General features: G+C 60.9%; 2 protein-coding genes across 7 annotated transcripts; one reads left to right on the forward strand and one right to left on the reverse strand.

The window, feature by feature from the left end:
- Positions 1-237: 237 nt before the first annotated feature.
- Positions 238-15,324, forward strand: B4GALT3 (beta-1,4-galactosyltransferase 3). Of its 4 annotated transcripts, none has more exons than XM_073323271.2 (8): positions 238-351; positions 3,272-3,532; positions 5,856-6,171; positions 9,227-9,462; positions 9,594-9,784; positions 10,501-10,623; positions 12,292-12,396; positions 12,521-15,324. In XM_073323271.2, exons 3-8 carry the CDS (start codon positions 5,916-5,918, stop codon positions 13,233-13,235), a joined length of 1,626 nt encoding a protein of 541 aa, XP_073179372.1. In that variant the 5' UTR covers positions 238-351; positions 3,272-3,532; positions 5,856-5,915; the 3' UTR covers positions 13,236-15,324. The 4 variants fall into 4 exon arrangements, with proteins under 4 accessions (XP_073179372.1, XP_073179373.1, XP_073179375.1 ...); XM_073323272.2 differs by having other exon boundaries at positions 3,272-3,380; XM_073323274.2 differs by lacking the exon at positions 10,501-10,623.
- Positions 10,398-23,455, reverse strand: PPOX (protoporphyrinogen oxidase). 3 transcript variants are annotated; one of them, XR_013634997.1, is made up of 13 exons: positions 23,174-23,455; positions 22,370-22,504; positions 21,598-21,713; positions 21,248-21,380; positions 19,791-19,935; positions 19,280-19,470; positions 18,831-18,891; positions 18,374-18,492; positions 17,918-18,031; positions 17,120-17,269; positions 16,997-17,039; positions 16,528-16,781; positions 10,398-10,555 (listed from the first exon to the last, which is right to left on the reverse strand). XR_013634997.1 is itself a non-coding variant. In XM_078850543.1 (12 exons), the coding sequence occupies exons 1-12, from the start codon at positions 23,258-23,260 to the stop codon at positions 16,645-16,647; spliced, it is 1,431 nt and encodes a 476-aa protein (XP_078706669.1). In that variant the 5' UTR covers positions 23,261-23,455; the 3' UTR covers positions 16,116-16,644. The 3 variants fall into 3 exon arrangements, 1 of the variants encoding a protein (XP_078706669.1); XR_013634998.1 differs by having other exon boundaries at positions 16,456-16,781; XM_078850543.1 differs by lacking the exon at positions 10,398-10,555 and having other exon boundaries at positions 16,116-16,781.
- Positions 23,456-25,954: the final 2,499 nt, after the last annotated feature.

Below are 25,954 nucleotides of genomic sequence, written 5' to 3' on the forward strand. Positions count from 1 at the left end.
GGGGTCACTGGGGGGCTGGGGTGAGGCGGGAATGGGGGGAGGGGCACTGGGGCGAGGGCATTAGGCCACTAGGGGAGTAGGTTCGGGGTGGGGGGGTGATAGCGCCGCACAGGACGACCCCTCCCCCCATATACCCCAGCCCGCTCCTGCCGGTTATCCGGGGAGGGGCCCTTTAAAGGGTGGAACTTCTAGGCCCCGCCCCACCGTTACGTCACGACTGACCCCGCCCACCAGCCCAGCTCACCTTTCCCAAGATGGCGGCGGCGGCAGCGGCGGCGGCGTCCCTGGCTGCTGGGCCGTGCTGAGGGACCCGCCGCCCCCGGGACGCAGCGCGCGGAGAGCGGGGCGCAGGTGCGGGCGGGCGAAGGGGGGAGGGGAGCGTGTGGCAGGGCTGGGCCCTGACGCGCTTGGCCCAGCCCCGGCGGTGCCCGTTGCGTGTCAGGCCAGACCGCGCCCGGAGTGGGGCTGGTTGGGGCGGGGCAAGGGCCTCCCGGCAAGGCCCGGGGGCAGTCTGCGGGGTTGGGTGCTGCGGGGTCCGCTGCAAGCCGCCCAGCCCCGGCAGCGCGTCAGGCCAGGATGTTCAAAGCCCATGCTGGTTTGCCGGCGCCTGGGTGACCTGCGGAACTCCCTGCTACTGCATCTGAGGCGGACGCACAAGTACCTGGGGCTAGGAGGAGCCTGGATCTCTGTGAAGTGCTCTCCTGTCTGTAGTGGCACCTGCAGAGATGGTAATGACTGATGTCTTCAGGACATCCGCTCTTTGCCATGGGAGCACAGAAGGTATCTCTTCTCCCCACCCCCACCCTGTGTGGAGCCCTGCAGGATCGGCCCCTTGCATTACGGGGACAGGGCTACTTTCCACTGGTGTTGGTGCCAAATGCGATGGACTCAAGCTCCGATCTGATATGGCAGCTCATGCAATTACCTGTGAGACCAAATTTGGTTGAACTCATTTCTCTGTGCACGGGGTGCGTTTTTGCCTCCTGAGCACATGGAATGCTGCCAGAGCAGCCAGTCTTATCTCTGTGCCCTGTGCCACCTGAGCGCTTAGAGAAGGAACTCCAGTTCTGCTCTCGTAATAACATTGTTACAGACCCAGGTAACAGGAAGAGGGACAGGCCAGGAAAAGAGAAGGGCTATGAGTGCTTTAAGGGCTGGAGGGCCTAATGCCCATCAGGGAGGATGGGAGCACTGCCCCTTCTCCTGTCCCTAGAACAGACTCCAAGGAAGGGCGAGGGTGGCATGCATGGAATTTCATGTCATGTTCGTTTGTGACATGGCTTTTATTTCTTAAGTGCCCCAGGCAAACACTGGCTTTCCCTGGGGCTGGGCTTCAAACTTCCTTGGGCATCCTTGAGATCCTCAGCCAGAACTGTGGCTACAGAAGGCGCATTGTATTTGCACACAGGTCACGACTCATGGGTGTGTCAGTGGACGGAGCTGTCCACTGGTTCCAGTCACACTCCAATCTTGTGCCTTGTGGTAGGCTGGTGGGCTGTGGGTGTTGGTGGCTGGTAGTGTGCAGCAGAGAAGATGGGGAGGATGTTAGAAGCATTGATTAGGCAGGGCTGATGCGGGGGGGTGCATGAAGCATTCCTGGAATGCATTTCGGTGCCTTCGCTTTCCAACATCTGCAGCCTTTTGCCATGGACTCTGTAAAGCCTGCTGTGCACCATGCCCTCAAATCTGGGCAGATTTGCACCATGTCTGCCTTGTTACCCTGGCCCCAGCAATGAAACGCTACTCTCTGCTTATCGGTGGTGAGAGAATCGATTGCAGCAGGTCTCCTTCATTTGTGCCCAGTGAGGTGTGAGCCGCAGCCTGAGCATGAGGCCCGGAGGTCTGGAGCATCGTGAGTTCTAGCTGTGCCCAGACTATGATAGCTGTGTCTCCGTACAAAGCTGTTCAGTTCTTGATTCTGACTGGGGCCTTGGGCTGCTATTGGCCATTAATATCCTTTAGGAGAGAAAATCCCGGCTTGCCTACGGACTCGCTGGGTGACTCCAGTCAAGTTTCTTCCCCACTCTATGCCTTAGTTTCCCTGTCTGTGAAATGGGATAATACTTAGCTATGGTGCAGGGGGCCATGGAGAATTATTAATGCTTTGAAGGTGAAATTATACCACATCCGACTCCTTAACGACTGGGAGTTGCCTCGGTTCCCCCATGTTCCCAGTGAGAGAACTCTGCAGGGCTCTGATGTTCCAGCAGCAGGGTCTCCAGTTGACCCAGCAACTGTTTGAATCCCAGGATCCTACTGACCAGGGTACAGTGGAATCATACAAGGATTCTTCTCCGTGATCTGGCACATCTGCGGGAGAGATGTTGGTTTTAGTGTTTTTCCTGCTTAGCTGGGCTAAATTGGAATCTGCGAGAACATTCATCGTTCAGATGTATTGATTAGGAGTGAGACTGAACCCTCGTTTGCTGCTGCTGGGCCACGTTTTATTGAGAGCTCTCAAATTCTACAAACTGCACTGCATGCAGGCCGCAGCATTTTTTGACAGAGTCTATAATTATTTTTACCCAGCTCTCTCAAAACAGGAGCAAATCCCTCCATTATCCAGCACCTCCCCCCTCAATGCCCTGTGGCGTGTTTGCTTTCTGGGTACTATAATTTAAACCTCAGGCGTTTCTGTCTGCAGAGACAGGTAGCCTTTGTGTTCAGCTCCATGCAGAGGGGAGATATGCTGAGCATTGCCAGAGACTCTTGCTTTGGAAAAAGGACTTGTTTTAGATTAAGGACGGTGTTTGCCTGCTCTTTGAGTGGGGGGCAAGCTGCTGTGGCTGCAGTAGGAAAGACGCAGCCAGCTGTGTGGGAGAAGCATGCCCGCTGGATCTTTCTGGGATGGAGATTGGTGCAAAAACTAAAAGCATCGACCCCCAGTTGATCTGATAAGGCCTCAAAATTCACAACTCCGCAGAGGGGGACGGTGGCAGCTCCCTTTGCTATTCCTGGGAGGTGGCAGCCTCATGAGCTTCTCTTTCTAGCCAGAAGTGCTAGAAACACAATCTTATTTGAACTGAAAGCAGCAGTTTGTGAGGAGAGCCCATGTCCTCAGCCCAGGCAGCTTCCCGCTGGCTGTGGTGCTATCTTTCGCCGTGGGGGTCTGTGCTCTGGAAGGAGAGATGTAGAAATCATGGTGGGAGGAGCAATGCTCCCACTAAGAGCTGAGCCGTCTTCTGCCTTGCAATCTCCTGGGTTCCCACGTCCCCTGCCCTAGCCCCCAACATGCCAATGGGTCTGACCCGCCGTGTGCTGTCTCCTGCAGCACCCCAATGCAGGATCGGACGTCACCCCGGGACATTTCCAGCTCGATGCAGAGACTGAAGATCTCCTTACAGGGAGCAGATCAGTGATGTGACGGAGTGAGGGCAAAGGCAAGGCCAGCGGAACTCCTCAATGGAAACTCCCTTCTCTTCATTTTGCACCCAGCCCCCTCATAGGTCGTCCTTACAGGGTGCGGGACTCCATCCTGAGAAGCACGGATGCTGAAAAAGATTTGGGGGTTGTGGTGGATAATCAGCTGAACGTGAGTTCCCCTGCAGTGCTGCAGCCAAAGCAGCTAATGTGTTCCATGCATTGGCCGTATAAACAGGAATATAGGGTAGCAATAGAGAGGTTATTTTACCTTTGAATTTGGCACAGGTGCGACCTCTTGTGAAATACTCTGTCCAGTTTTGTGTCCAGAATGTCGATAAGTTATAGAGTTCAGAAAAGATCCAAGAGAATGATTAAAGGATTAGAAAACATGCCTCTTAGGAGCTCAATCTAGTTAGTTTAACAAAGCGAAGGTTAAGGGGTGAGTTCATCACAGTCTGTAAGTACCTACATGGGGAATAAACATTTAGTAATGGGCTCTTCAATCTAACATGCTCCAATGGCTGGAAGTTGAAGCTAGACAAAGTCAGACTGGTGGTAAGGTGTGAAATTTAAGTGAGGATAATTTGACCATTGGCCATGGTGGATTCTCCATCACTGGCCATTTTTAAATCAAGATGGGATGTTTTTCTAGGTCTGCTCTAGTTGAAAGTAAATATTTTGGGGGAAGTTCTCTGGCCTGTGTGATACAGGAGGTCAGACTAGATGAGAGTCCAGAGGAGAGGAACAAAAATGATAGAAGGTTCAGAAAATCTGATCCATGAGGAAAGGTTAAAGAAACTGGTTATGTTCAGTCTTGAGAAAAGAAGATTGAGGGGGGACCTGATGAGTCTTCAGATACGTTAATAGCTGTTACAAAGAAGACTCTGATCATTCTCCATGGCCACGCAAGGCAGGACAAGACGTAATGGGTTTAATCTGCAGCAAGGGAGGTTTCGGTTAGATATTAGGAAAAACTTTAACTCTCAGGAGAATTCAGCTCTGGAATCGGCTTCCAAGGGAGGTTGCAGAATCCTGGAGGTTTTTAAGAACAGGTTGGACAAACACCTGTCAGGGATGGTCTAAGGTTACTTGGTCCTGCCTCCGCGCAGGGGGCTGGACTAGATGCCCTCTTGAGATCCATTCCAGCCCAACATTTCTGTGATTCTATGATGGCACTAATCCCTTCTGGCCTTGGAATCTGTGACTCCTCCACGAGCTCAGCAGGGGCCACTTCTGGCTGCAGCAGAGAAGGCCGGACTTGGGTGTGAGTGTGAACGCTTTGTTTAGAGCTGGGGTGAGGTAGACAGGAGAAGTCACAGAGAAGGCTCTTGTGCCCAGAGCCCTGAGACACTGACAGGGCAGATGAGTGGTGCTAGATGAGCAGTCGGGTGGGAAGGGCAGTGGGGCTGCCTGATCCCAGCCCCTCGGGGTGCTGACAAGGAAGGTGGCTGGAGGGGGTTTTGAGTAGAATGAGGCACTGGTGGAAGTGTATGAGTCTGGGGAGATGGGGCTGTTCCCCCTAAATACTTGCAAAGCAGGCAGGAGCTGGAGCCAGGACTTGGTCCCAGTGCAGAGTTACAGTGGAGAAAGGCCTGGAGGATGTGAGCAGAGGTGGAGCCAAGGCAGTCAGCTGTGCCATGCTGCAGGGCAGTAGGTGTCAGGGCAGACCTGGGGAAGGAAGATGCCATGGTAAAGACAGGGGAGTGAACGGGGGGAGGGGGGATGGATCAGCCAGTCTGTCTCCTGCCAGCGCAGAGCTGTTCCTTGCAAGCCATGAAGCTGCTCCACTGAGGTAGGAGTAACTGATTCTTTGCCCCAGCCTGGTGCTAGAGGATGCAGCTGCAAGGGGGCCCAAGGGCCTTTGCTAATCCAGTGGCACTTCTCACTAGTCTGTCCCTGGCCAGATGCAGGCATTTCTGTTGCACTTCCCTCCACCCTCTTTGCAGCTCTGAGTGGATATGGGATGCTTCACTCGCTCCTCTAAACTTCTGCTGCTTTACACCCCAGAGATGGCTGCATCTTTCCGGGGGTGGGAGTGAGGAGCAGATTTTGGATATCCCTCAGGCTGAAAGGTGCTGTCCCAATGCCAGCGAGAGTTCGCAGAGTGCTTTGGGGAGAGATCGACTCTCCACTAGGGCCTATAATTCTTCACTTAACGGCATTTGCCAGCTTGCTCCTGGGCTGGGAAGGGAGCAGGTTGTACTGCCCGCCCACTGCACAGGAGGTGGAGGACTTGGGCATGTTCATATCACAAGCTGATTTCTCCAGCTAAACCAGAGTCCTTATAGTTCTTTGCCAGCCTGTTCCCTACGGTCAGCCAGCTCTGCTGGGTGGAGGGGGTGAGGCCCCGGCGTTGAAGGGAGTGTCTCCAGTAGAGACTCACACCCTGTGTGGGGGATGAGGCTGGCTGTGCTCTGCCCAGGGCTGCTGCCCAGGGCAGCCTGAAAGGGGCACCTCACCCAGTTAACATGTGGATGTGTGTATCTCGACAGCACCAGCTAGAGACGCCACCTGACACTGCTTGCAGGGGAGGAGAGCTCTCTCCTGACATCATGATCCGGAGACTCCTGGACCGGCCCTGCACCTTGGCCCTGCTCATTGGCTTCCAGTTTGCCTTTATGGTGTACTTCTCCTTCGGCGGCTTCCGGAACCTGACCTCCATCTTCGGGCGTGACTTGAACCCCGTCTTTGACTACTCCCGCACTCGGGATGTATACACCAACCTGAGTCACCTCCTACCCCGGCCACCTCCAGGCAGCAGCCCCACGGGGTCCCTGCCCTACTGCCCTGAGCGCTCACCCTACCTCAGTAAGTTGTGCACTGGGTGTGGGGTCAGAGTGGGAGCCCTGCAGGGTGGTAGGGGATAGGGGGCCACAGGCAAGGAGTCCTGTGGGAGATCGGTGGAGCACCAGCGGGAAGCCTTTCAGGGGAGGCAGGGGGAATCGATGGGGCGCAGGCATGGAGCCCTGCAGGGGAGGCGGGAGGATCGGTGGGATGCAGACAGGGAGCCTTGAGGGCCCATGGAGTGGGGTTCACTCAGTCTTTCTGTAGCATCATTTGTCATGCACAAGCCAAACTGGCTTTCAGTCAAGTCTGTGGTTTTCCAGCAGGAATAATAACAAACAGGGTATTTTCCCTCACCCATCAGTGGGTGCAGGACAAGCTGTGGTGGGGGGCAAGGAGGGGGGAGGTGGGTTGCACCCTTGTAGGGCGGGACAGGGCTGAGCAGGGGGAATAGCCTGTGTCATGTCTCCAGAAGGTGTATTGGTTGCTTGCTAGACAAGGCTCCTGCCCTCCAGGGGGCCTGCTTCTGCTGGGTCTCATAGCTGGGTCTCGCTGTGGGCTGAGGCTCTGCGAAAGGCAGCAGAGACGCCCTCTTGCTCATGTGGTTGAGGTTTGCCTCTGGCGCCCCCAGCAGTGAGACCCATGCACCACAGAGCTGCGGGGGCAACCGGCTCCTGACTCCAGATACTAGTGGGTGTCTCGGAGCACTTGCATATTTAAACATGGAGAGAGCTTTGGAGTCTTTGACTGTAGGTCGGGGAAGAAACCTTGCGCCAGTCCCGGGGGAAGGAAGCATGGGGCAGCCTGAGCCTGGTGGCACGCACCAGCCCACTTGAGTTTGTTTTGCCTTAAATTTTATTCAACTACAATTTTCTGTTGTAAAAGCTGGTGCTGTGGCTGTGATGTTGCCCGGTGGGGATAGCCCAGGTGGTGTTGCCCCCTCCAAATGGTGATGTGGGTGCTCTAAAAACCTAGGGATGAAGCAGAACTTGGCCACTGATGGATGGCGATTCTGTACCCATTGCATTCTGGGTAGGTCCATCGTCCTGCCCATTTCTGCACACCCGGTATTCAGCTCGCAGGCAGTGTGGGACTCGCTACAGGCTGGGATCCATGATTTGCCAGGACACTGTCTGTGTTCGGAGGAGCAAGAAGTCTCTGGAGCTTGCCGTGTCAGATGCAGAGCCATTCTTGGCTCAGATGCTCCCCCTGGGCTTAAACCTGGGGCACACTGTCAGGCTAGTGCCCAAGAGTGCTCAGACCAGCCCACTGCCTACACCTCTGAGTGGTGAAAGGACTAGAGCATGCCTCTGCCCCAGCGGGGCTCCAGCTCCCACTGCCAGCAGCGCTGGGGGAGACAAGGGGTTGGTGGCTCTGGGGGGCAGCTGCCGTGTAGTCTGGACTTGCTGTGAGCCCACTTCCAATGCCACGTGATGCCCTGCCGAGCTTGCTGCGGGAGCAGCAGTGGTGTTGGGCTAACAAGGCTGCTGTGTTGCTGGGAGGCCATGCATTGAGCGGCGGGCTCTGAAATGGGAAGTCTGGCTGTGCAGCTGGCGTGTGCTCACCTAGACGTGCCCAAGCACCCATAACAGCTACCCTGGGACAGACCCTGCATGGGGAAACAGGCTTGTAGGGGCCTCTGGGCATCCAGCTCTCAGCCAGGTCAGGCTCGGGTAGGGGGCTGCATGTCAGCGGGGGTCTGTTCAGGGATGCAGTGCATCAAACTCATCCGGGGAGCAGGGCACCTAGTGGGAGAGGCCCAGGCCTGTGTTCCAGTCCTACCCCCTGCTCTGAGAACTCAGCTACGCTGCCAGCCAGGGAGCCAGCTCCTCTGCAGGGAGCAGATGGAGGCCCAGGCTGCTTGTCCTGCTGTCTGTCCCACCTGACGATACCTTGTTGGGGCAGGAGCGGGGCCTCCTGGGTGATATGAGTTCAGCTGCAGAGCTGAGGGCTGCTGGGCCATGGGGAGGCTGAGCCTAAAGATGGGCTCCGGACTGGGTGGGAGTTCCAGCCTTGAGACCCCTCCATTGCCCTGCCCAGCAGGGACAGCTATGCCCGACCTCCTTGTGAGGGCTGATGGAGCCCAGCATGGTGAGCACTCGTCTCCTGGACGAGCTGTAACTGCAGGTCTCTCTGTCCTGCATGGTGCCATAGTGTTGTGCTGGGGTCCTTGGTTAGCACAGTTCCCCTCTGTGCAGTGCTGTGCCCTGCCCGGACACTGGTCTCCTCCCCACAGGTGCCTGCACAGAGCTTTGGGGCCATGGGCACTGTGGGAGGAGGAGGGACTCTGAGTCCTCTGCAGTCCCCTGCTCTTAACCCCGCCTGTGGCTCTGAACGATCCAGACCGGGCTCCCTTTGGTGTGAACGACCCCCCGGCAGCGCTGACTCAGGGCAGAGAGAGGCCAGGGCTGGAGAAATTGCAGACTCCTGTCCTTGCACAGCTGCTGTTGGAGGGAGCCATCAAGGAGCTTAGCTGCACCCCAGGTGCCTTGGCTGGAGCGCAGGCCAGCCCTGGAGGGGCAGAGCTGGCTGTTCAGGCCCATGGCCTGGCTGTCCGGTGAAGGATGAGCCTAAAGGGCAGTTGAGCACATGGCAGCCACTCACTCTCCAGAGCCTTGTTCCGCCCCCATGTGATGCCAGGCTCCCTCAGGTGTCACCCGTATGCCTGAGCCTGGCTAGCAGGGTTGGCTTGGGGAGCCGGCTGGGTGATTCTCCACACCTGTGCCTGCTGAGTGTGGTGGAGGAGGGGCATGCCTGTCCTTGAGATGTGCGGGCTGCCTTAGCAATGGCCGAGTGGGGAGGGGTGGCAGCCATGAGAGCTGAGGGGTCCGAGGGCCAAGGCTGGCTGGGGGCGAGACAGGGACACCAGCAGAGGGGCTATGTAGTGTGTATGGATGGGGGTGCTGGTGCTGATGCATCTCTGGGTGTGTGGCTGGGCATTGGGGCTGGAGGGTGGCTGGGCACCGGGGCTGGGGTGTGGTGTGGGCCTCAGCTGGGTGGGCTCTGGGGCTGCGGACCCATGGCCAGTGTGATTGGCTGTGGGGGGGTCTCTGCTCCTGATGCCAGCTTTCCCCTGCAGTTGGCCCCCTGACTGTGGGCTTCAGTCAGGTGCCGACGCTGAAGCAGATCGTGGAGAAGAACCCGGCGGTGAGGGAAGGGGGCAGATACCGGCCCGTGACCTGCGAGCCCCGTTCCCGTACCGCCGTGATCATCCCCCACCGCCACCGGGAGACACACCTGCGTCATCTGCTCTACTACCTGCACCCCTTCCTGCAGCGTCAGCAGCTGCAGTACGGCATCTATGTCATCCACCAGGTGGGTCTGCGCTCGCCTGCCGCCAGGCAAGGGGCGCTGTACTGGGGATCCCCCCTGACCCAGGGTGGAGTTGGGGCCTCAATGCACCTGACTGGGCTCCTGTCTGAGCTCCTTGCGCTGCCCTGCTGCAGGCTGGGAACTCCACCTTCAACCGGGCGAAGCTGCTGAACGTGGGGGTGAAGGAGGCTCTGAGGGACGAGGAGTGGGACTGTCTTTTCCTGCACGACGTCGACCTCATCCCCGAGAACGACCACAACCTGTACACCTGCGACCCCTGGAGCCCCAAGCACGTCTCCATCGCCATGAACAAGTTCGGCTACAGGTGAGCTGCCACGTGCCATCCTCCCACAGGGCCTCCCGCCACCGCGGCTGTCTGCTTGTCGCTGGGCACCATGGCACAGAATCTTTGTAAATCTGACTGAAAACAGTGGTCACAGCTCAGCGTGGGGCAGGCGCTCCTCAGTCCTGCCCCCATGGCCCCCTGCTGGGCCACTCCTGGGCCACTCTGCCAGGGCCCTGAGTCCTGCCCCCACAGCCCCCTGCTGGTTCACACGTGGTTGCATGTCAGTTAATACCAGCTGTCCCAGTTGGCACCATGGTTTATCATTGCAGGTACACACCTTCACTGCCTGGTATCACGCGCTATCTCAGAGTATTGGTTTAATTGATTTGAATTGTCCTTACTGTCTTATACAAAGAAAATAGAGACAAAGAAATTTGATTTTAAAAATTGTCACTTTTAATAATTTAAGATGTTGTTACTAACAAAAGTAAAGAAATGTGGGATTTTTTTTTAACAATTTGTAATTTTTAAGTTACCAGCTTTCCTTTTTGCTCTGAAATTGGTGAGTATTTCTTCCTGCTGCTAACTGTGATAATGCAATGTGTGCTGCCATGTTGGTTATGTAGAAAATAGTGTTGGACAGGAAGGGGAATATCAAGGGAATCCTGGCACCCAGGGCATGGCTGCTGGGGGTAGTCTCTGAGCCAGGATCCTTTCTCAAGCCATCTCAGTCACCCTCCTCTTCTCTCCTCCAGCCTCCCGTATGCCCAGTACTTCGGCGGCGTGTCAGCACTCACCCCAAATCAGTATCTGAAAATGAATGGTTTCCCCAATGAGTACTGGGGCTGGGGTGGGGAGGACGACGACATTGCCACCAGGTGAGAGTCACCTCGAGCACCTGCGCCCTGCTTCTCACCCCTCCTGCTCTGCTCGGTGTATAACTAGCAGATCTGTCCCCACCCCGCTGCTTGCCTAGGGGTCTGTGCACTTCCTTCCCTGCCCAGACACAGGCCCGGGCCACGCATGGCTGGCCACACAGGTCCCTGGTGACAAGAGATGGAGCTATGGAGGGAGCATCGGGGGCCAGGGAATCCCGGCTGCTCCGAGCCAAGCCATAGGGTCGGGGGAGCAGGACATGGCCCACACCCCCTGCTAGTGCAGCTTCTGTCTCCAGGGGGCACTAACAAGCTGTGGGGGGAGTTACAGGCCCAAAGGACGGGCATCAGGCACTACCTGTCTGGCATCAGCAGCCTGGTGGCACATGCTGTCCTTTGGGATCAATCACATGGGTCCCCTGTGCAGGAGGGAGGGGTGTGACTGTGCCCCCCACCCCATTGGCTCAGTGGGGCACGCCAAGGTGGAGACTCTGCTCAACCCATCCTGCCTCTCGCTCCCCTGGCCTTAGGGTGCAGCCCCCAGTCGCTGGCTCCCTGAGGATCTGCTCCACAGGGTGGGAGGTGTCTCTGCTGCCATTCGCCCCTTGGGCCTGGGGCAGCGTGCTGGGGCCAGCTGTCAGGCAGGGCCTGCATATGGCCAGGGCTGGGAGAGCTGGCCACAAGGTGTTCGTGAGCCAGCAGGCTGAGCTCATGAGGAGCTCGCTCGGGGACCTAGGCAAGGGCTCTGTTCTAGCTGTCACCCCCAGCATGGGCCTGGGCCAAATGGCTGGCAGCAGTGTCTCTGGCCCTGGTGACAGCGCTCAGGCAGCAGGTCCCTCTGGGGCACCCCACTTCCCAAGCTGGGCTCCCACAGAGGCTAAGCCACCTCCAGCTGAGTGTGTGGCGCTCCTCTGGCCCTGTCCCCGCTTCCCGCAGTCTGGGTCTCGTTGTCAGCCCCTGTGGTCCATGGTCTGTGGCTGTCTCATTAACCCTCGTTTCTCTCCCATGCTCTGTGGGTTTGCTTCTCCCCACCGCCCCTCCCCCCACATTGTTTCTTATTGGCCCTGGTGCATCGCTGCCCCACCATGGTCTGTTGCTGTCGCTCATTGGCTCCGGTCATCTCCCCGTTCCTCCCCTCACTGTGTCTCATTGGCCCTGGTGTTCCCCCTCCCTGTGGTCCTGGCTCCCTCTCACCATCTCTCTCTTCTCTCCACTCCTGGCTCTCGGGACTCTTTGCATGCTCATTTCTCACACAGTGCCATTGCCAGCCATGATCAGGTAGGCCCAGCGTAGCGGGAAGGAGGCGGGTCTGTAGCTGTAGCAGAGCTGGCGGGTTGAGGACGAAGTGACTGCCCTGTGCTCTGCTGAGCGGTTCCATGGCCTGCTGCCTGCACTGGTGCAGCTGGCTCCTGGGTGCCAAGGGGAGAGAACCTGCTCCTTGTGGCAGGGCTCTCCCCACAACAGGAATCGGGTGACACCTGGCTGGTGCCGCACCTGCTGGAGCACAGCTCCCTCTGCTGTCCCGGGAGCTGATCCCTACACTGGGGGCCAGGCAGCCAGGGATCTAACCCTGCAGCCTGCTGCACCATGCCGTGGCAGCAAGCAGGGATGGATCCTGCAGCCCCTGCGCAGGGCGCCGCACTGAAGCATATATGCTTCTGTTGTCTCCAGGGTGCGTCTGGCTGGCATGAAGATTTCACGCCCCCCCATATCGGTCGGCCACTACAAGATGGTGAAGCACAAAGGTGACCAGGGCAACGAGGAGAACCCGCACCGGTGAGTGTGCTGGGGCCCTGCCCTAGCAGGGAGTTCACACTGGCTAGGCCAATGGGGAGGCTCCCAGAGGGCAGGGGCTGGGCTAGGCAGAGCCCTTGTGCTGACTCTCCTCCCCACCCTGCAGGTTTGACCTGCTGATCCGGACGCAGAGGATGTGGACACAGGATGGCATGAACTCTCTCACCTACACGCTGCTGGCCAAGGAGCTGCATCCCTTGTACACCAACATCACCGCTGACATCGGGACCAACCCCCGGGCGCTGAAGGGCAGGAAGGGGTCTGTGCCCGGCTTTGGGGGGCAGAAATACAAGACTGGGACCAACCATGAGTTCAGGCAGGAGATGCTGCGCAAAACACATCCTGCCAATCTCCCCGGGCCCATGGCAAACTGGGTGGAGCAGCCCCCACCCCTGCCCCAGAGGTCTGGACAGGATGCTGGCCAGGGAGCGCCCACAGCCCCCGCCACACAGAGCAAGAGGCCTGGAGCCGCAGCAGGCCAGCTGGGGGGCAGGGAAGGGGCTGCATGGGCCAGCACCCAGAAGAAGGCCCAGGGGGGAGCTGTGGACAGCTCTGGGTCTCAGCACGGAGCAGGAGCCCCTTGGCCCAGTGGAGCTGCTCAGGGCACCCAGCCGAGTCCCAGCATCCTTCCACAGAGCCCTGATGCATTGCAGCACAGCCAGGAGACCTTGGGCAAGGGGAAGCCTGAGGCTGGGGCAATGGATTTGGGTGGGGCTGAGAATGCGGGGGGCAGTGTCCCACAGGCCCTGGCACGAGGGCAGCTCCCCAAGGGCCCCCAGACACAGTGGGACAATCAGACCTTCCTGCAGAGCACCCTCTAACCAGAGGGCCCTGGACATCAGGCATGGGGTGGGGCAGCCACAGATTCGCTGTGTGAGCTGGGCCCTTCCCAGCTCCTGGAACAAACCCCGTGGATCACAGTGAACTGGAGGCCCTGGCCCTGTGCTGCTCCCAAGTGCTAGGCTGGGCTGAGAGGCCTGGCACCCAGGAGCTCCTTCCCAGGCCAGGCGTGGACAAGTCTGCAGGGTGGGCCATGTGTGAGTTGAGTCCGGTAGGTCTTGGGCCTGTTCACAGTGGGACAGGGCCCATCAGCCAGCTTGCTCCTACTGCTGGCACCTTTGTCAGCAGCCTCAGCACAGGCTGTGGCTTGGAGTCCCCCAGCCTGGGCTGGGAGGCAAAGAAGTTTGGCCTATTGCTGGCTGTGTTAGCCCAGGGAACCATCCTGCTGGGGCAGTAGATTGGGGCAGAACCTGGTAGCACAGAGGGCAGTGGGTAATTTACAGAAAGGGGGCCAAGCGGGTTGTGATGGTATCTGCTGCATCTTCTTAATGGGGCCCTAACCCCTGGCTGTGGTTACAGTGGGTCCCACTAAGCCTCCTGCTTGGGTCCTGCAGGTTGAACAGCTGCAATCAGTCCTGGCATGCTGCTGGGGAGAAGCAGGTGCTCTGGTGCCATGGGCACTAGCTGGCTCAGGGCCTGGGGCAGAGCTGAGCAGTAGTGCCCCCTCCCCCCCCCACCCTGAGGGCTCTAGAAGCCTGTTGCCATGGGGGTGTTCAATCCAAGTGCTGTTCACTGCAGTAGGCTCTTAAAGAGCCCAGGAGCCCTGCCCCCCCTTGTGGTCATGTCCTCAGGGGAACTCGTTGAGCCTCAACCCTTCCCCTCCTGCTGGGCTCCTGAGGACAAGCTGAGCCCAAATCCCTGTGCTGTAGGTGGGACAAGCTCATGGCTTCCCACCAGACTAGTGCCCCTTCCCCAGCCTGACCTATGCTGGCTGTGAGGGGGGCCTGTACTGGAGAGAGCCTGCATCTGACCAGCCTGCCTGGGCCAATGGTGAATTGCAGCAGGGCCCCAGGCTACTCATAGCACCCACTGCTCTGTGTGGCTCTGGGCATTGTGCAGAGCTGGTGGCAGGGCCTTTGTCCCTGAATTGGGTGTTTGCAGTGTGCCCTGGCCAGGCTGCTGAGTGGGGCACTGGGATTTTGCAGGGGGGAGATGGGGAGGAGGTTGGGCTCAGCTCTGACCCCTTTTCCCTGGAGTTCTCTCTTTCATGCTGGATTTACACACCACAGTGGTCTCCAGCTGCTGCTGTGTTAATCCTCTGCAGGTGGGAGGCAGGCCCTGTACCCTGAGGGTAAGCACTCCTGGAGGTGGGCAGCACTGTGCTCTCCCAGGGGAGGGGAGGGACAGGGAGACTTGCCTTCCTCCTTTCCTGGGGGCTAGTACTCATCTTGTGCCTGACTCCCCTGGCCCTGTCTGTGGCTGCTCTCAAGATGGGGGACTGCTAGCCTGTGCCTGGCTGCCCTTCTTGGGTATGTAGGAGCCAGGGCATTCAGCACCAGCACCTTCATTGTACCTAGCTGTGCCCTTGGCACACAGAGTCTGCTCAGGCTACAGCAGCCATGGCAGGGGCAGAGCTGGTCCTGCTGCTTGGAGCTGCAGGGAGAGGAAGCCCCTGCCTGGGATTCCAGGTGGAGCTTTTCCCCTGCCCTGTGCTCTGGGCACTAGTGCCTGGCCAGCCCTAGGCCCAGTGGCAGCCTCCTGAGGGACCATAAGCCCAGGGCACCTCCAGGCACAGAGGGTGCCAGCTGCTGCTACAGGCCCAGCTTATACCGGTTAAGAGGCCTCCAGGCAGCACCTTCCCCAGCACTGAACTCACTTTAAGGAAGGGGTGCTGAGTAGACTGCACTTAGCATAAGCTGGGCAGGTCCCATCCCCTCACCCCAGAACAATTTGTGACCTAGGGAGCTATATCTAGCCCCCACCCCCATGACAGTTTAGAGAGCCCAGGGGCTGATCCTCCTCTAGCTGTTGACAATTTGCTGTGGTTATTTATTTAGGAACATGCTTGTCATGCCTGGCTGCCGCTGCACCATGCAGGATCTGAATAAAATGTTTGGTCCTACAGTGGCCCCCTGGCTCATCCCTTTGCACCACCCCCACCTCGGGCGGGAGGGGTGTCTCACAGCTCAGGGAGCCTGGCCCTGGAAATGGGGGCTGGACGGACTTTCTCCACTTAGCTCCCTGGGCCTGGACAGAGCCTATAGAAACTGGCTGCCTGCCCCCAGGCACCTCTCACAAAGGTGATGCTGCTTCTCCTGACCTGTTTTGTACCTAGCAAGGTTCACCCACTGCCTGCATCACCAGCTCTCAGTGCCAGGCGCTGCCCTTGTCCCAGGCCCCTACCTGCCCCCGCCCCAGCTCCCAGGCCCCTACCTGCCCCCGCCCCAGCTCCCAGGCCCCTACCTGCCCCCGCCCCAGCTCCCAGGCCCCTACCTGCCCCCGCCCCAGCTCCCAGGCCCCTACCTGCCCCCGCCCCAGCTCCCAGGCCCCTACCTGCCCCCGCCCCAGCTCCCAGGCCCCTACCTGCCCCCGCCCCAGCTCCCAGGCCCCTACCTGCCCCCGCCCCAGCTCCCAGGCCCCTACCTGCCCCCGCCCCAGCTCCCAGGCCCCTACCTGCCCCCGTCCCAGCTCCCAGGCCCTTACCTGCCCCCGCCCCAGCTCCCAGGCCCTTACCTGCCCCCGCCCCAGCTCCCAGGCCCCTACCTGCCCCCGCCCCAGCTCCCAGGCCCCTACCTGCCCCCGCCCCAGCTCCCAGGCCCCTACCTGCCCCCGCCCCAGCTCCCAGGCCCCTACCTGCCCCCGCCCCAGCTCCCAGGCCCCTACCTGCCCCCGCCCCAGCTCCCAGGCCCCTACCTGCCCCCGTCCCAGCATGCTGTAGTGAGGGGAGAATCAGCACAGAGCTGAGCTAACCCAGCTATGGGGGGTTTATTAGTCAATGACAGAGCTTGAGGTTGTGGATGGGTCACAGCCAATCTCCCCCCCCCATTCCCCCCAAACCACCTCCCCCATAAATTACACCAGCCAGGGAGGGGCTTGGCCACATGCTGGTTGGGTGGGAGCCTTGGGGGTGGGGAAGGAAGGGCCATGGTGAGACAAGCTAGCCCAGCCCCTCCCTTGGGCTGGTACCTGAGTACTGCTGGGAAGAACCCAGGCTGCAAGCCTACAGCTGCTGAGAGTCAGCGCCCCAGCCTTCACGCTCACCTTCTCACTGCTTCTGGTGGTGACCCTCTATTGCAAGGCAGCCCTCAGCAGGATACCCCCAGCCCCACCCACCTGAGGCAGGAATCCAGCCCTCAGGAGGCAGCCTCTCCTCACACTGAGAGCCCGTTGTCTGGCCAGGGGCTCCACTTGAAGCAGAGTTAGTGTAAGTGGTGGGTGCCTGGTGGCAGATCACTGGGCCTGGTCCAGGAGCCGGGTGACCGCCATCTTGGCATTGTAGATACAGTCGTTCACAGAGACACCTTGGTAGGAGGCCCCAATCAGGCTCAGTGGCAGTCCTTCCCGCTCCAGGTAACGGCTGATGGTCTCTGCCGGGGAGACAGAGGGAGTAAGGCAAGAGGGGTCTCCACCACCCCCAGCACATGGGCTGGAGCTGTGCTCCCCTGGCTGTGCGTCCCATTGCCCAGCCCAGGACCACACCCCCAGGCTTGACTACTGCAGAGGGGACAGCTCCCTCCAACCAGCAAGGGGCTGCCTGATGCCATAGATGTGAGAGGGCAGCCAAGGGCTCTGCCAGCCTTACCTGTCCTCTGCCAGTGGCCGAGCGTGTACTGGGGGATGCAGGCCTGTGGAAGGACCAGAGACAAGGGTGAGGGCTGATTTGGCCCATACAGTTCTTAGTGCTACCCACCCAGACCCCACCTACCTTGAGCACCTTGACAATTGTGCAGGAGGGCTCGGCTGCCAGGCCCAGGTGTGCCCTCACTGCCTCCTTGGCACGGCTCAGCAGCCTTGCCTCTGGCACCATCTCTGGGTCCCCAAAGCCCTCTTCGAACCACGCACCTCCCAGCATCACCTGCAGGTAGTAAAACCACCACTCAGGAGAGGAGTAGGATCTCAGCTGGGGGCCAACAGGACTCCCCTGAATTGGGGTGGAGAGGGGTAACTGCTTCAGAAAGCCAGGATCCTCCCCTCTCCTGACCCTAATCAGGGCCCCAGAGTGCCAGGCCTGGCCCCAAACTAGGAACCCCTGCCCCACCCTGAGGGCATGGCTGAGCTGGTGCCAGACCAGGCCAACCTTCAGCCCATGGGAGGAACCAGCAGGATACTGGGGGGTCCTGGGCCAGATCCCACAGCTGTCTTTCCTGTGCTGTGGTGGAACCAGGCCCCTTGGCATAGGCCCCGACCCCATGGATACTCTGGGGCTAGAGCACCCACCAGGGGCCCCCACCAATCAGCTCCTTCCCCTCCCTCCCAGAACCTCCTGCCTGCCACTGAACAGCTCAGCAGTGGGCAGGAGGCACTGGGGGAGAAGCGAGGGCAGGGGTGGGGCCTTAGGGAAGGAGTGGAATGGGTGTTAAGCACCACCCAGGGAAGTCAGCACCTTTGCACCCTGTGACCAGGGGTCAGGCTGCCAGGGCCCATGGCTGGACCTGTGCACATCCACACCAGGCCCCTCTGCCACCGGCATGCCTCCCTGGTGGGAGCAGGGTGGTGTGCTCACCGTGAGCCGGACAGAAGGACCACTGGTGCCATTCTGCTCTGGGAAGGCGATCGAGTCGTAGACTATGCCCAGCAGGGAGCGATCTTCGAATGAGGGGACCAGGTGCCCGAACCCCTGGGACAGAGACAAGGAGACACCTATTACCCCTCGGGGCCTGCCTCACTTCCCCCTGGAAGACTGTAGCTGGATGGACAGATGGGTGGACACCCTGCCCCCACCCCCAGCTCTGGGAGCCAGCTCTGCACTCAACTTGCTGGCAGCTCCCCACAGCCCCTGCCCCACAGTCCCCTGCCGCTCCCAGAATGGGATAGGGCGCCCATGACATGTGGCCAGGGCTGTAGTCCTGAGGCGTTCTCCCTTCCTGCTCAGGTAATGCTGGGTGCCCAGGGACAGGACAGGGGCCATGCTAGGGGCTGCGGTGGTTTATGGTGGCAGGCAGGGGCACCCCAGTCTCACCGTGATGGGCAGCGTGGCACCGTTGTACTGCAGGTTCACCACACCCACCGACACGGCCTCGATGCCACGCAGCTCCTGGGCCAACGGCTCGGCCCAGCTGGGGAGCAGCACCGCTAGAGCTGGAAACAGAGACACCTCAGGACAGAGCAGCTGGGGGCTCCACACCCCTCTCCCCCCTGCACAGAGCTGGAGCACCTGCTCCAAGCCACAGCCAGGGAGAAAACCCAGGAGTCCGCTACTCCCCCCACTAGCCCACACTCCTGCACAGAGGGGAGGATTCCTGGAGTGGGAGGCAGCGCCCAGCCACCAACAGGGGCTCAGACCCACGCAGAGTCTTGCTGGACAAGCAGAGACTGGGTCCCAACCCCCACCGTTCCGAGTGCCTAGATGGCTCCACATCAGGCATGGATACCCATCAAAGCAGAGGGGCTACCCTCAGCACAGGCACCACCCCTACCTCTGGCCGGGATGGCACTGATCACATGGTCTGCTCTCACGCTGCCATCCTCCAGGGTGATCTAGATGGGAAAGGCACAGAGCAGACACCTCAGCCCACCTGCTGGTAAGCCTGGGCCTACACCCCTGCCCCACAGAGCAGAGAAGTGACTCACCCAAGCTGGAATAGAACCCAGGAGTCCTGGCTCCCACCTCCCCTGCTCTGATCACCAGACCCCACTCCCCTCCCAGAACTGCGAACAGAACCCAGGAGTTCTGGCTTCCAACTCCCCTGCTGTGACCACTCAGGTTCACACCTGAATGGGGCAACAGTGAAGTGTTTGACCAGACAGTGCAGCAAGTGGCGGTTCAGTTTAAACCTTTGGAGCCCAGCTCCCCTCCCCTCCATGTCGCAGCAGAGCCCTGGGGACTCAGAAGGGGTGCAAGAGGACGCATCCTGCTGCCTCCCACCTGCCAGCACTCAGCTGCCGTTCTCTCCAGACGCTGCAAACGGGCATGGCAGTGCATTTCCACCCCATGCCGTCTGAGGAAGTCCTGCAGGGCCTCGGGCAGTGTCTCCATGCCACCACGCAGCGACCACTGGCTCCAGCGCTCGTCACGGGCCCTGCGGCTCAGTGCTGAGTCCAGGGCGGGGCCCTTCCCTAGGAGCAGAGAGCAGGCTAGAAACCCGTCCACACGGCAAGTCTCCAGGAACCTGCCAGTCTCCCAGCTGCCCTGACCCAACTGGGCTGCCACCAAGGGGAAGGGCCCCCAGAGATCAGAGCTCGCCCTTGGAGCCCCAGGGAGGAAGCTGCATAGCCAGCCAGTGATGGAGCAGGTCCTGAGTCAGGCGCATGCTCCTGTCCCTGTGGAAAGCCTCTCTGTATCACGCTCTTTCAGAGCACAGGTGCAGCCTATCCCCTGGCCCAGCGGCTCCGTCGCCCCCAGAACCCCTTTGTGGGAGGCTGCATGGCCAACTCACCTCCACCCAGGGCCATCCCCAGGATGACGGAGCGCCGCCTCCGCTCGGCCTCAAACAGTGCAGGAAAGCAGGAGCGCACGCTCAGGGCCCGGCAGTCTCCAGCAAACACCCCCCGGCACAGGCTGTCGATGGCGATGTCTGCCAGCTAGGAAGCCAAGGGGAGAGGATCAGCCAGGCCCTACCTCAGCACTAACGCTGCTGGGCACAGCCAAGAGAAGGGATCTTCCCAGTGGGGCTCTGGGTGAGCTGAAGAGCCAGCGAGGGCAGTTCTTGCATGCCCCAGGGGGCAGCTGTGTGAAGGGGCAGAGACCACCCTGGACTGAAGTGCCGCTCTCCATCCTGCCAGCTGGCTCCACAAACCCTGGAGCGACCAGAGACAACCCCGGGTCCACTGCCCTTCCCACCACCAGGATTGGGCAGATGAGGCTGCCAGGCAGCCCACAGAGCCCCTGCACCAAGCCAGGATCACTACCCCTCAGCAGACAGCACAGAGACTGGAGATGCCAGCCCCAGACCTGCAGTCAGACCATGCCCACCCCGGGGTGGGGGGCGGGGGGGGAGAACCACACACATCCCACTGGCCACAGCAGGTTTCTCTCACAATCGAGCATGGGGCAGAAGCCTCCTGCTCTGCCGTTTGTGGTGGTTGAAGCAGCCCCTCTCTCCATTCATGGGATTCCCAGCAGATTCCTTCTCCCCCGTTGCTCAATGGTGCTCTGACCCCCCAGCCCTGCTGGCAGCCTGTTCACCCCTCACCTCCTCTAGCACCTTCCCACCCTCAGGCTCCAGAGCACTGTGGCAACTAGGCTCCCCACAACCAGGATGTCAGGCATGATCAGATGGGGAAACTGAGTCACAGAGCAAGAAAGGGCCATGCCTTGAGTCATACAGTGTGTCTGTGGCAGAGCTGTGAATAGAACCCAGGAGCCCTGACTTCCAGTCTCTCCTGCTTCGCCACCAGGGCCTGTCCCATTGAGATACCAACAGAGAAACCAGTCATGGCAATGCAGCCCCCTCTGGGGCAGGAAGTGGCAGCTGTTCCACTGCACAGCGACACCGCCTGGCAGTTTGGAATGGGAAATGCAGAATCCCGCATGTGTCTGCCAGTGCTTAGGACACTAGGAGAGCCTGGCAGAATGGCCCCAGGACACCTGGGTTCACACCTTGGCTCTTATGGAAATTGCCTTGGGTCTCCAGTGGCCCTGAGCAGCCCAGATCACAGGCTGCCTGGGGCCCATCTGGGAGGGTCACGCCTGGCTCCCTTCCCTCACCCGCTGCAGGATGAAGATAGGCAGAGCTGCTGCTGCCACACCCTGGGCCCCAGCTCCAGCTCCTCCCCTGCACTAAATCTCTCTCAGTGCCCTGCGCACAAAGCTGCCTCCCCCATTCCATGGGGCTCCCTGCCCTGTGCACATGCCCCTCCTGGGCTCCCCTCCCTGCACAGGCTGGGCTCATACCTCCTTTCCAAAGCGGCGGCTCACAAAGCTGTGGATGGTCTCATCCAACTGGGTGCCCCGGGGGGCTGCCAGCTCATGCAGTCCACTCCAGAGTAGGGGCCTGGTGAAGGGTGGCACCGTCCGCAGAACACCGCTGCCAACACACACAGAGGGGTTACCAAGCTGGGGCATGGCGGGCAAAGTGAACAGAGGTAGTGCAGCTGGGAACCTTCCCTGTCCCCACCCCCCAGACCCATCATCCCCCAGCACAGTCACTAGCTGCTGGGATTGAGGGGAAGCATCAGCTCTCCAACACAGTGGCTGGACAGGCCCATGGGCAGGGACACCTGCAGCAGCCACGGGACACGTACCCAATGCTGGATGGCAGCCTATGCAGCGCCCCGCTCACATAGAGGTAGCGGTTCTTGGAAGCCGGGTGGTCGCCGGGCACTGGAAGCACATCTGCATCCAGGCCAAGTTCAGAGACCTAGGGAGAGACAAGCAGGCCAGACGCAGACTGCCTCACATTACTGGGTATTAGGGCAGCACCAAGAGGCCATGACCAAAATCGGGGGCCCCTGCTGCCCCACAGACTCCCTACTCCTAGCTGAGACCAGGGAGATCCTTGTCATGCCAGAACCTCCGGCCCTGACTGAGATGGCGCGGGACAGACTAAAATCAGCAGGCTCTGCCCAGCTGCACACAGCTATTTCACTGACTCCACCCAAACCGCCCCAGAGCTGCTAGACGTTCCCACCCTTTGACCGTGCCTCATGGGTTCTTCTAAGCCATTGCCTGCCCTCCCCCAGCTCTGTAGTGTGCTGGCATGTCTGCTTCCTCGCCAAGCCCATTCCAGCCAGGGGGTGAGTACCACCAGCCCTTCAGCAGGGGTAGACGCAGCTACTGGAATCAAGAGCACCCAGCTGTTACTGTCTTGCTGGCGTGCAAGCGATTGCAAGGTCCCAGAAGCCATGAGGAGGCAGCTCTGGGGCCTGTCCCTGCATGGGGGCTCCCATGATCTTAGGAGATCAGCCCAGCTGGACAGATCCCACCTGGTTGCAGGGCCAATACTCCATGCCCCCCACCTCATCCCCCAGCTGCACCCTGCCCCCCTCCCCCAACCTGCAAGCTCTGCCCACCTACCATGAGCAGAGTGTTCTTCCCCACGGTCCCAGCAGGTCGGATCCCCCTGGGGCCATGCTCAAATACAGCCCCGTCCTCAGTTCGAGTGGAATGGAGCCAGCCCCCCAGGCGGCCACTGCCCTCCAGCAGGATTATCTGTGGGGAGGGAGGAGCCCATCAGGGAAGCACTGCAGTTGCCGCAGCTCTCACAGGAGAAGGTGCCAGGAGGCACCTGTTATTTAGCCAGCTTCCCAGAACACCAAGGCTGCCAGTACACACGGCCCTAATTGCCCTGGAGCCCAGCCCAGTCCAGCCTCCACTGATCCCCAGCTGTGGCCCGTGGAGGCCATTTGCATGAATGAAGCACCACGGTCAGCACTGGATTGCACCATCTCCCTACTGGTGTCCCAGCACTGCAGAGCGTGGCACCAAGAAGTGGGGGGAACCTGCCCCACAGCCAAATGGCTGAGCCTCACAGAAGGGACCAAGGGCCATCCACAAGCCTGAATTCCAGGCAGGGCAATGCCCTAGCTAGGTGGGGCAGCTGTGATCATAGGGTCATTGCATGCTGCACAAGCCAGCCCCACAGCCAAGTACCATTTACCCCCCACTGGCACTTCCAGCACAGAGGCCAAGGGCTGGAAGGCTGTAGGGAAGGAGCTCCTCTCTGCCCCAGAAAGCAGGGCAGCCCTGGTGCTGTCCATGGTTTCCACTGAAAGACCTCAGTTGGTCTCCAGAGCTGTGGGGCAGCCCCATGATCAGCATCCCACCGCCTTGACGCCCCACGCAGGCAGCCCCTGGGGATGCTGCCCCAGGAGGTCTCACCTTGGGAGCATTGGGGCTCCTGGCCAGCTGGTAGCAGGCGGTGAGGCCACTGATCCCACCACCGACAACTGCCACCGTCCTCTGCATCCAGCAGCCTGGGGGAGAAGAGAGGAGAGGGGCTGGCCGTGCCCTCACACAGGATCAGCTGCTCCCCCTGAACCTGGGGTCTCTGGGGCTAGACCCCACCCGGGGAGCCAACACCGTGGGACAGAGCTGCACGTAGGACGGGACTCATAACACGCGTGGCACTGCCGCCAGCCTCAGCCCCACGCCACCCCAACCGCCCCCACCCCCAACCGCTCCCAGCCTCAGCCTCCCGCCACCCCAACCGCCCCCACCCCCAACCGCTCCCAGCCCCCCGCCCCCACCACCCCAACCGCTCCCAGCCTCAGCAGCCCCAGCCCCCCACCACCACCACCCCAACCACTGCCCCCCAACCCAACCCTCAGCCTTCTGCCCTCCAACCGCCCCCACCATCCCCAGCCCCAACCCCCCCCAGCCACCTCCCCCACAACCGCCATCAACCCCAGCCCCCACCACTCCCAGCCTCAGCCCCGCCAGCCCCAGCCCCCCGCCACCACCACCCCAACCGCCCCCAACCATTGACCCCCCAACCCAACCCTCAGCCTCCCACCTCCCAACCGCCCCCAGCCCCCGCCATCAACCCCACCCCCACCACTCCCCGCCTCAGTCCCCCGCCCCCAGCCCCCCACCCCAACCCTCAGCCTCCCGCCCCAGCAACCTCCGCCCCCCACCCTAACCAGCCCCCCCCAAACATCCGCACCGCCCCCAGCCTCAGCCCCCCCCCACATCCGCCCCGCCCCCAGCCTCAGCCCCCCCCCACATCCGCCCCGCCCCCAGCCTCAGCCTCAGCCCCCCCCCCAACATCCGCACCGCCCCCAGCCCCAGCCCCCCTTCGCCTCCCGACCGTCCGGCCACTCTCACCCTCGCAGCGAAAACGCGCCCTCGCCGCCGTGGCCAGGATTGGTACGGGTGGGGGCGGGAATAACGAGCTACGGACCAATCAGACAGCAGATTGTCCTGTGCGGCATCAACAAGGTCGACCCCGCCCCTGTGACGGCTGGGCGGGGTAAGGCGGCCGAGCGGGGCCACGCTGAGCCCGACAGGCGGGGCGGGGCGGTGTTTAGGGGCACCGTATGGTCCAGTGACCCCGCCCCAATACCCGCCTTCACCCTCCCAGTACCGCCCCTCCCAATACCCCCATCCCTGTATCACCCCCCACTGCCCCAGTACTGCCCCTCCAGCCCCCCATATCCCCTGTCAGCTCCATATCACCCCCCACTGCCCCAGTACCGCCCCTCCAGCCCCCCATATCCCCTGTCAGCTCCATATCACCCCCCCACTGCCCCAGTACCGCCCCTCCAGCCCCCCATATCCCCTGTCAGCTCCATATCACCCCCCCACTGCCCCAGTACCGCCCCTCCAGCCCCCCATATCCCCTGTCAGCTCCATATCACCCCCCCACTGCCCCAGTACCGCCCCTCCAGCCCCCCATATCCCCTGTCAGCTCCATATCACCCCCCCACTGCCCCAGTACCCGCCCCTCCAGCCCCCCATATCCCCTGTCAGCTCCATATCACCCCCCCACTGCCCCAGTACCGCCCCTCCCAATACCCCCATCCCTGTATCACCCCCCACTGCCCCCAGTACTGCCCCTCCCAATACCCCCATCCCTGTATCACCCCCCACTGCCCCCAGTACTGCCCCTCCCAATACCCCCCATCCCTGTATCACCCCCCACTGCCCCCAGTACTGCCCCTCCCAATACCCCCATCCCTGTATCACCCCCCACTGCCCCAGTACCGCCCCTCCAGCCCCCCATATCCCCTGTCAGCTCCATATCACCCCCCACTGCCCCAGTACCGCCCCTCCCAATACCCCCATCCCTGTATCACCCCCCACTGCCCCCAGTACTGCCCCTCCCAATACCCCCCATCCCTGTATCACCCCCCACTGCCCCAGTACCGCCCCTCCAGCCCCCCATATCCCCTGTCAGCTCCATATCACCCCCCCACTGCCCCAGTACCGCCCCTCCAGCCCCCCATATCCCCTGTCAGCTCCATATCACCCCCCCACTGCCCCAGTACCGCCCCTCCCAATACCCCCACCCCTGTATCACCCCCCACTGCCCCCAGTACTGCCCCTCCCAATACCCCCCATCCCTGTATCACCCCCCACTGCCCCCAGTACTGCCCCTCCCAATACCCCCATCCCTGTATCACCCCCCACTGCCCCCAGTACTGCCCCTCCCAATACCCCCATCCCTGTATCACCCCCCACTGCCCCAGTACCCGCCCCTCCAGCCCCCCATATCCCCTGTCAGCTCCATATCACCCCCCCACTGCCCCAGTACCGCCCCTCCAGCCCCCCATATCCCCTGTCAGCTCCATATCACCCCCCACTGCCCCAGTACCGCCCCTCCCAATACCCCCATCCCTGTATCACCCCCCACTGCCCCCAGTACTGCCCCTCCCAATACCCCCATCCCTGTATCACCCCCCACTGCCCCAGTACCGCCCCTCCAGCCCCCCATATCCCCTGTCAGCTCCATATCACCCCCCACTGCCCCAGTACCGCCCCTCCCAATACCCCCATCCCTGTATCACCCCCCACTGCCCCCAGTACTGCCCCTCCCAATACCCCCCATCCCTGTATCACCCCCCACTGCCCCAGTACCGCCCCTCCAGCCCCCCATATCCCCTGTCAGCTCCATATCACCCCCCCACTGCCCCAGTACCGCCCCTCCCAATACCCCCATCC

This window comes from Lepidochelys kempii, chromosome 24 (genome assembly GCF_965140285.1).
Source record: "Lepidochelys kempii isolate rLepKem1 chromosome 24, rLepKem1.hap1, whole genome shotgun sequence".
NCBI lineage: Eukaryota > Metazoa > Chordata > Testudines > Cheloniidae > Lepidochelys > Lepidochelys kempii.

Coding starts and splice junctions, on each gene's coding strand:
- B4GALT3 (XM_073323271.2), top strand. CDS start 5,916: ATGATCCGGAGACTCCTGGACCGGCCCTGCACCTTGGCCCTGCTCATT. Junction 9,463..9,593: donor GCATCTATGTCATCCACCAG/GTGGGTCTGCGC, acceptor GCCCTGCTGCAG/GCTGGGAACTCCACCTTCAA. Junction 9,785..10,500: donor ATGAACAAGTTCGGCTACAG/GTGAGCTGCCAC, acceptor TCTCTCCTCCAG/CCTCCCGTATGCCCAGTACT.
- PPOX (XM_078850543.1), bottom strand. CDS start 23,260: ATGCAGAGGACGGTGGCAGTTGTCGGTGGTGGGATCAGTGGCCTCACC. Junction 21,381..21,597: donor AGGCTGCCATCCAGCATTGG/GTACGTGTCCCG, acceptor GTGTGTTGGCAG/CGGTGTTCTGCGGACGGTGC. Junction 17,040..17,119: donor CAATTGTCAAGGTGCTCAAG/GTAGGTGGGGTC, acceptor GTCCTTCCACAG/GCCTGCATCCCCCAGTACAC.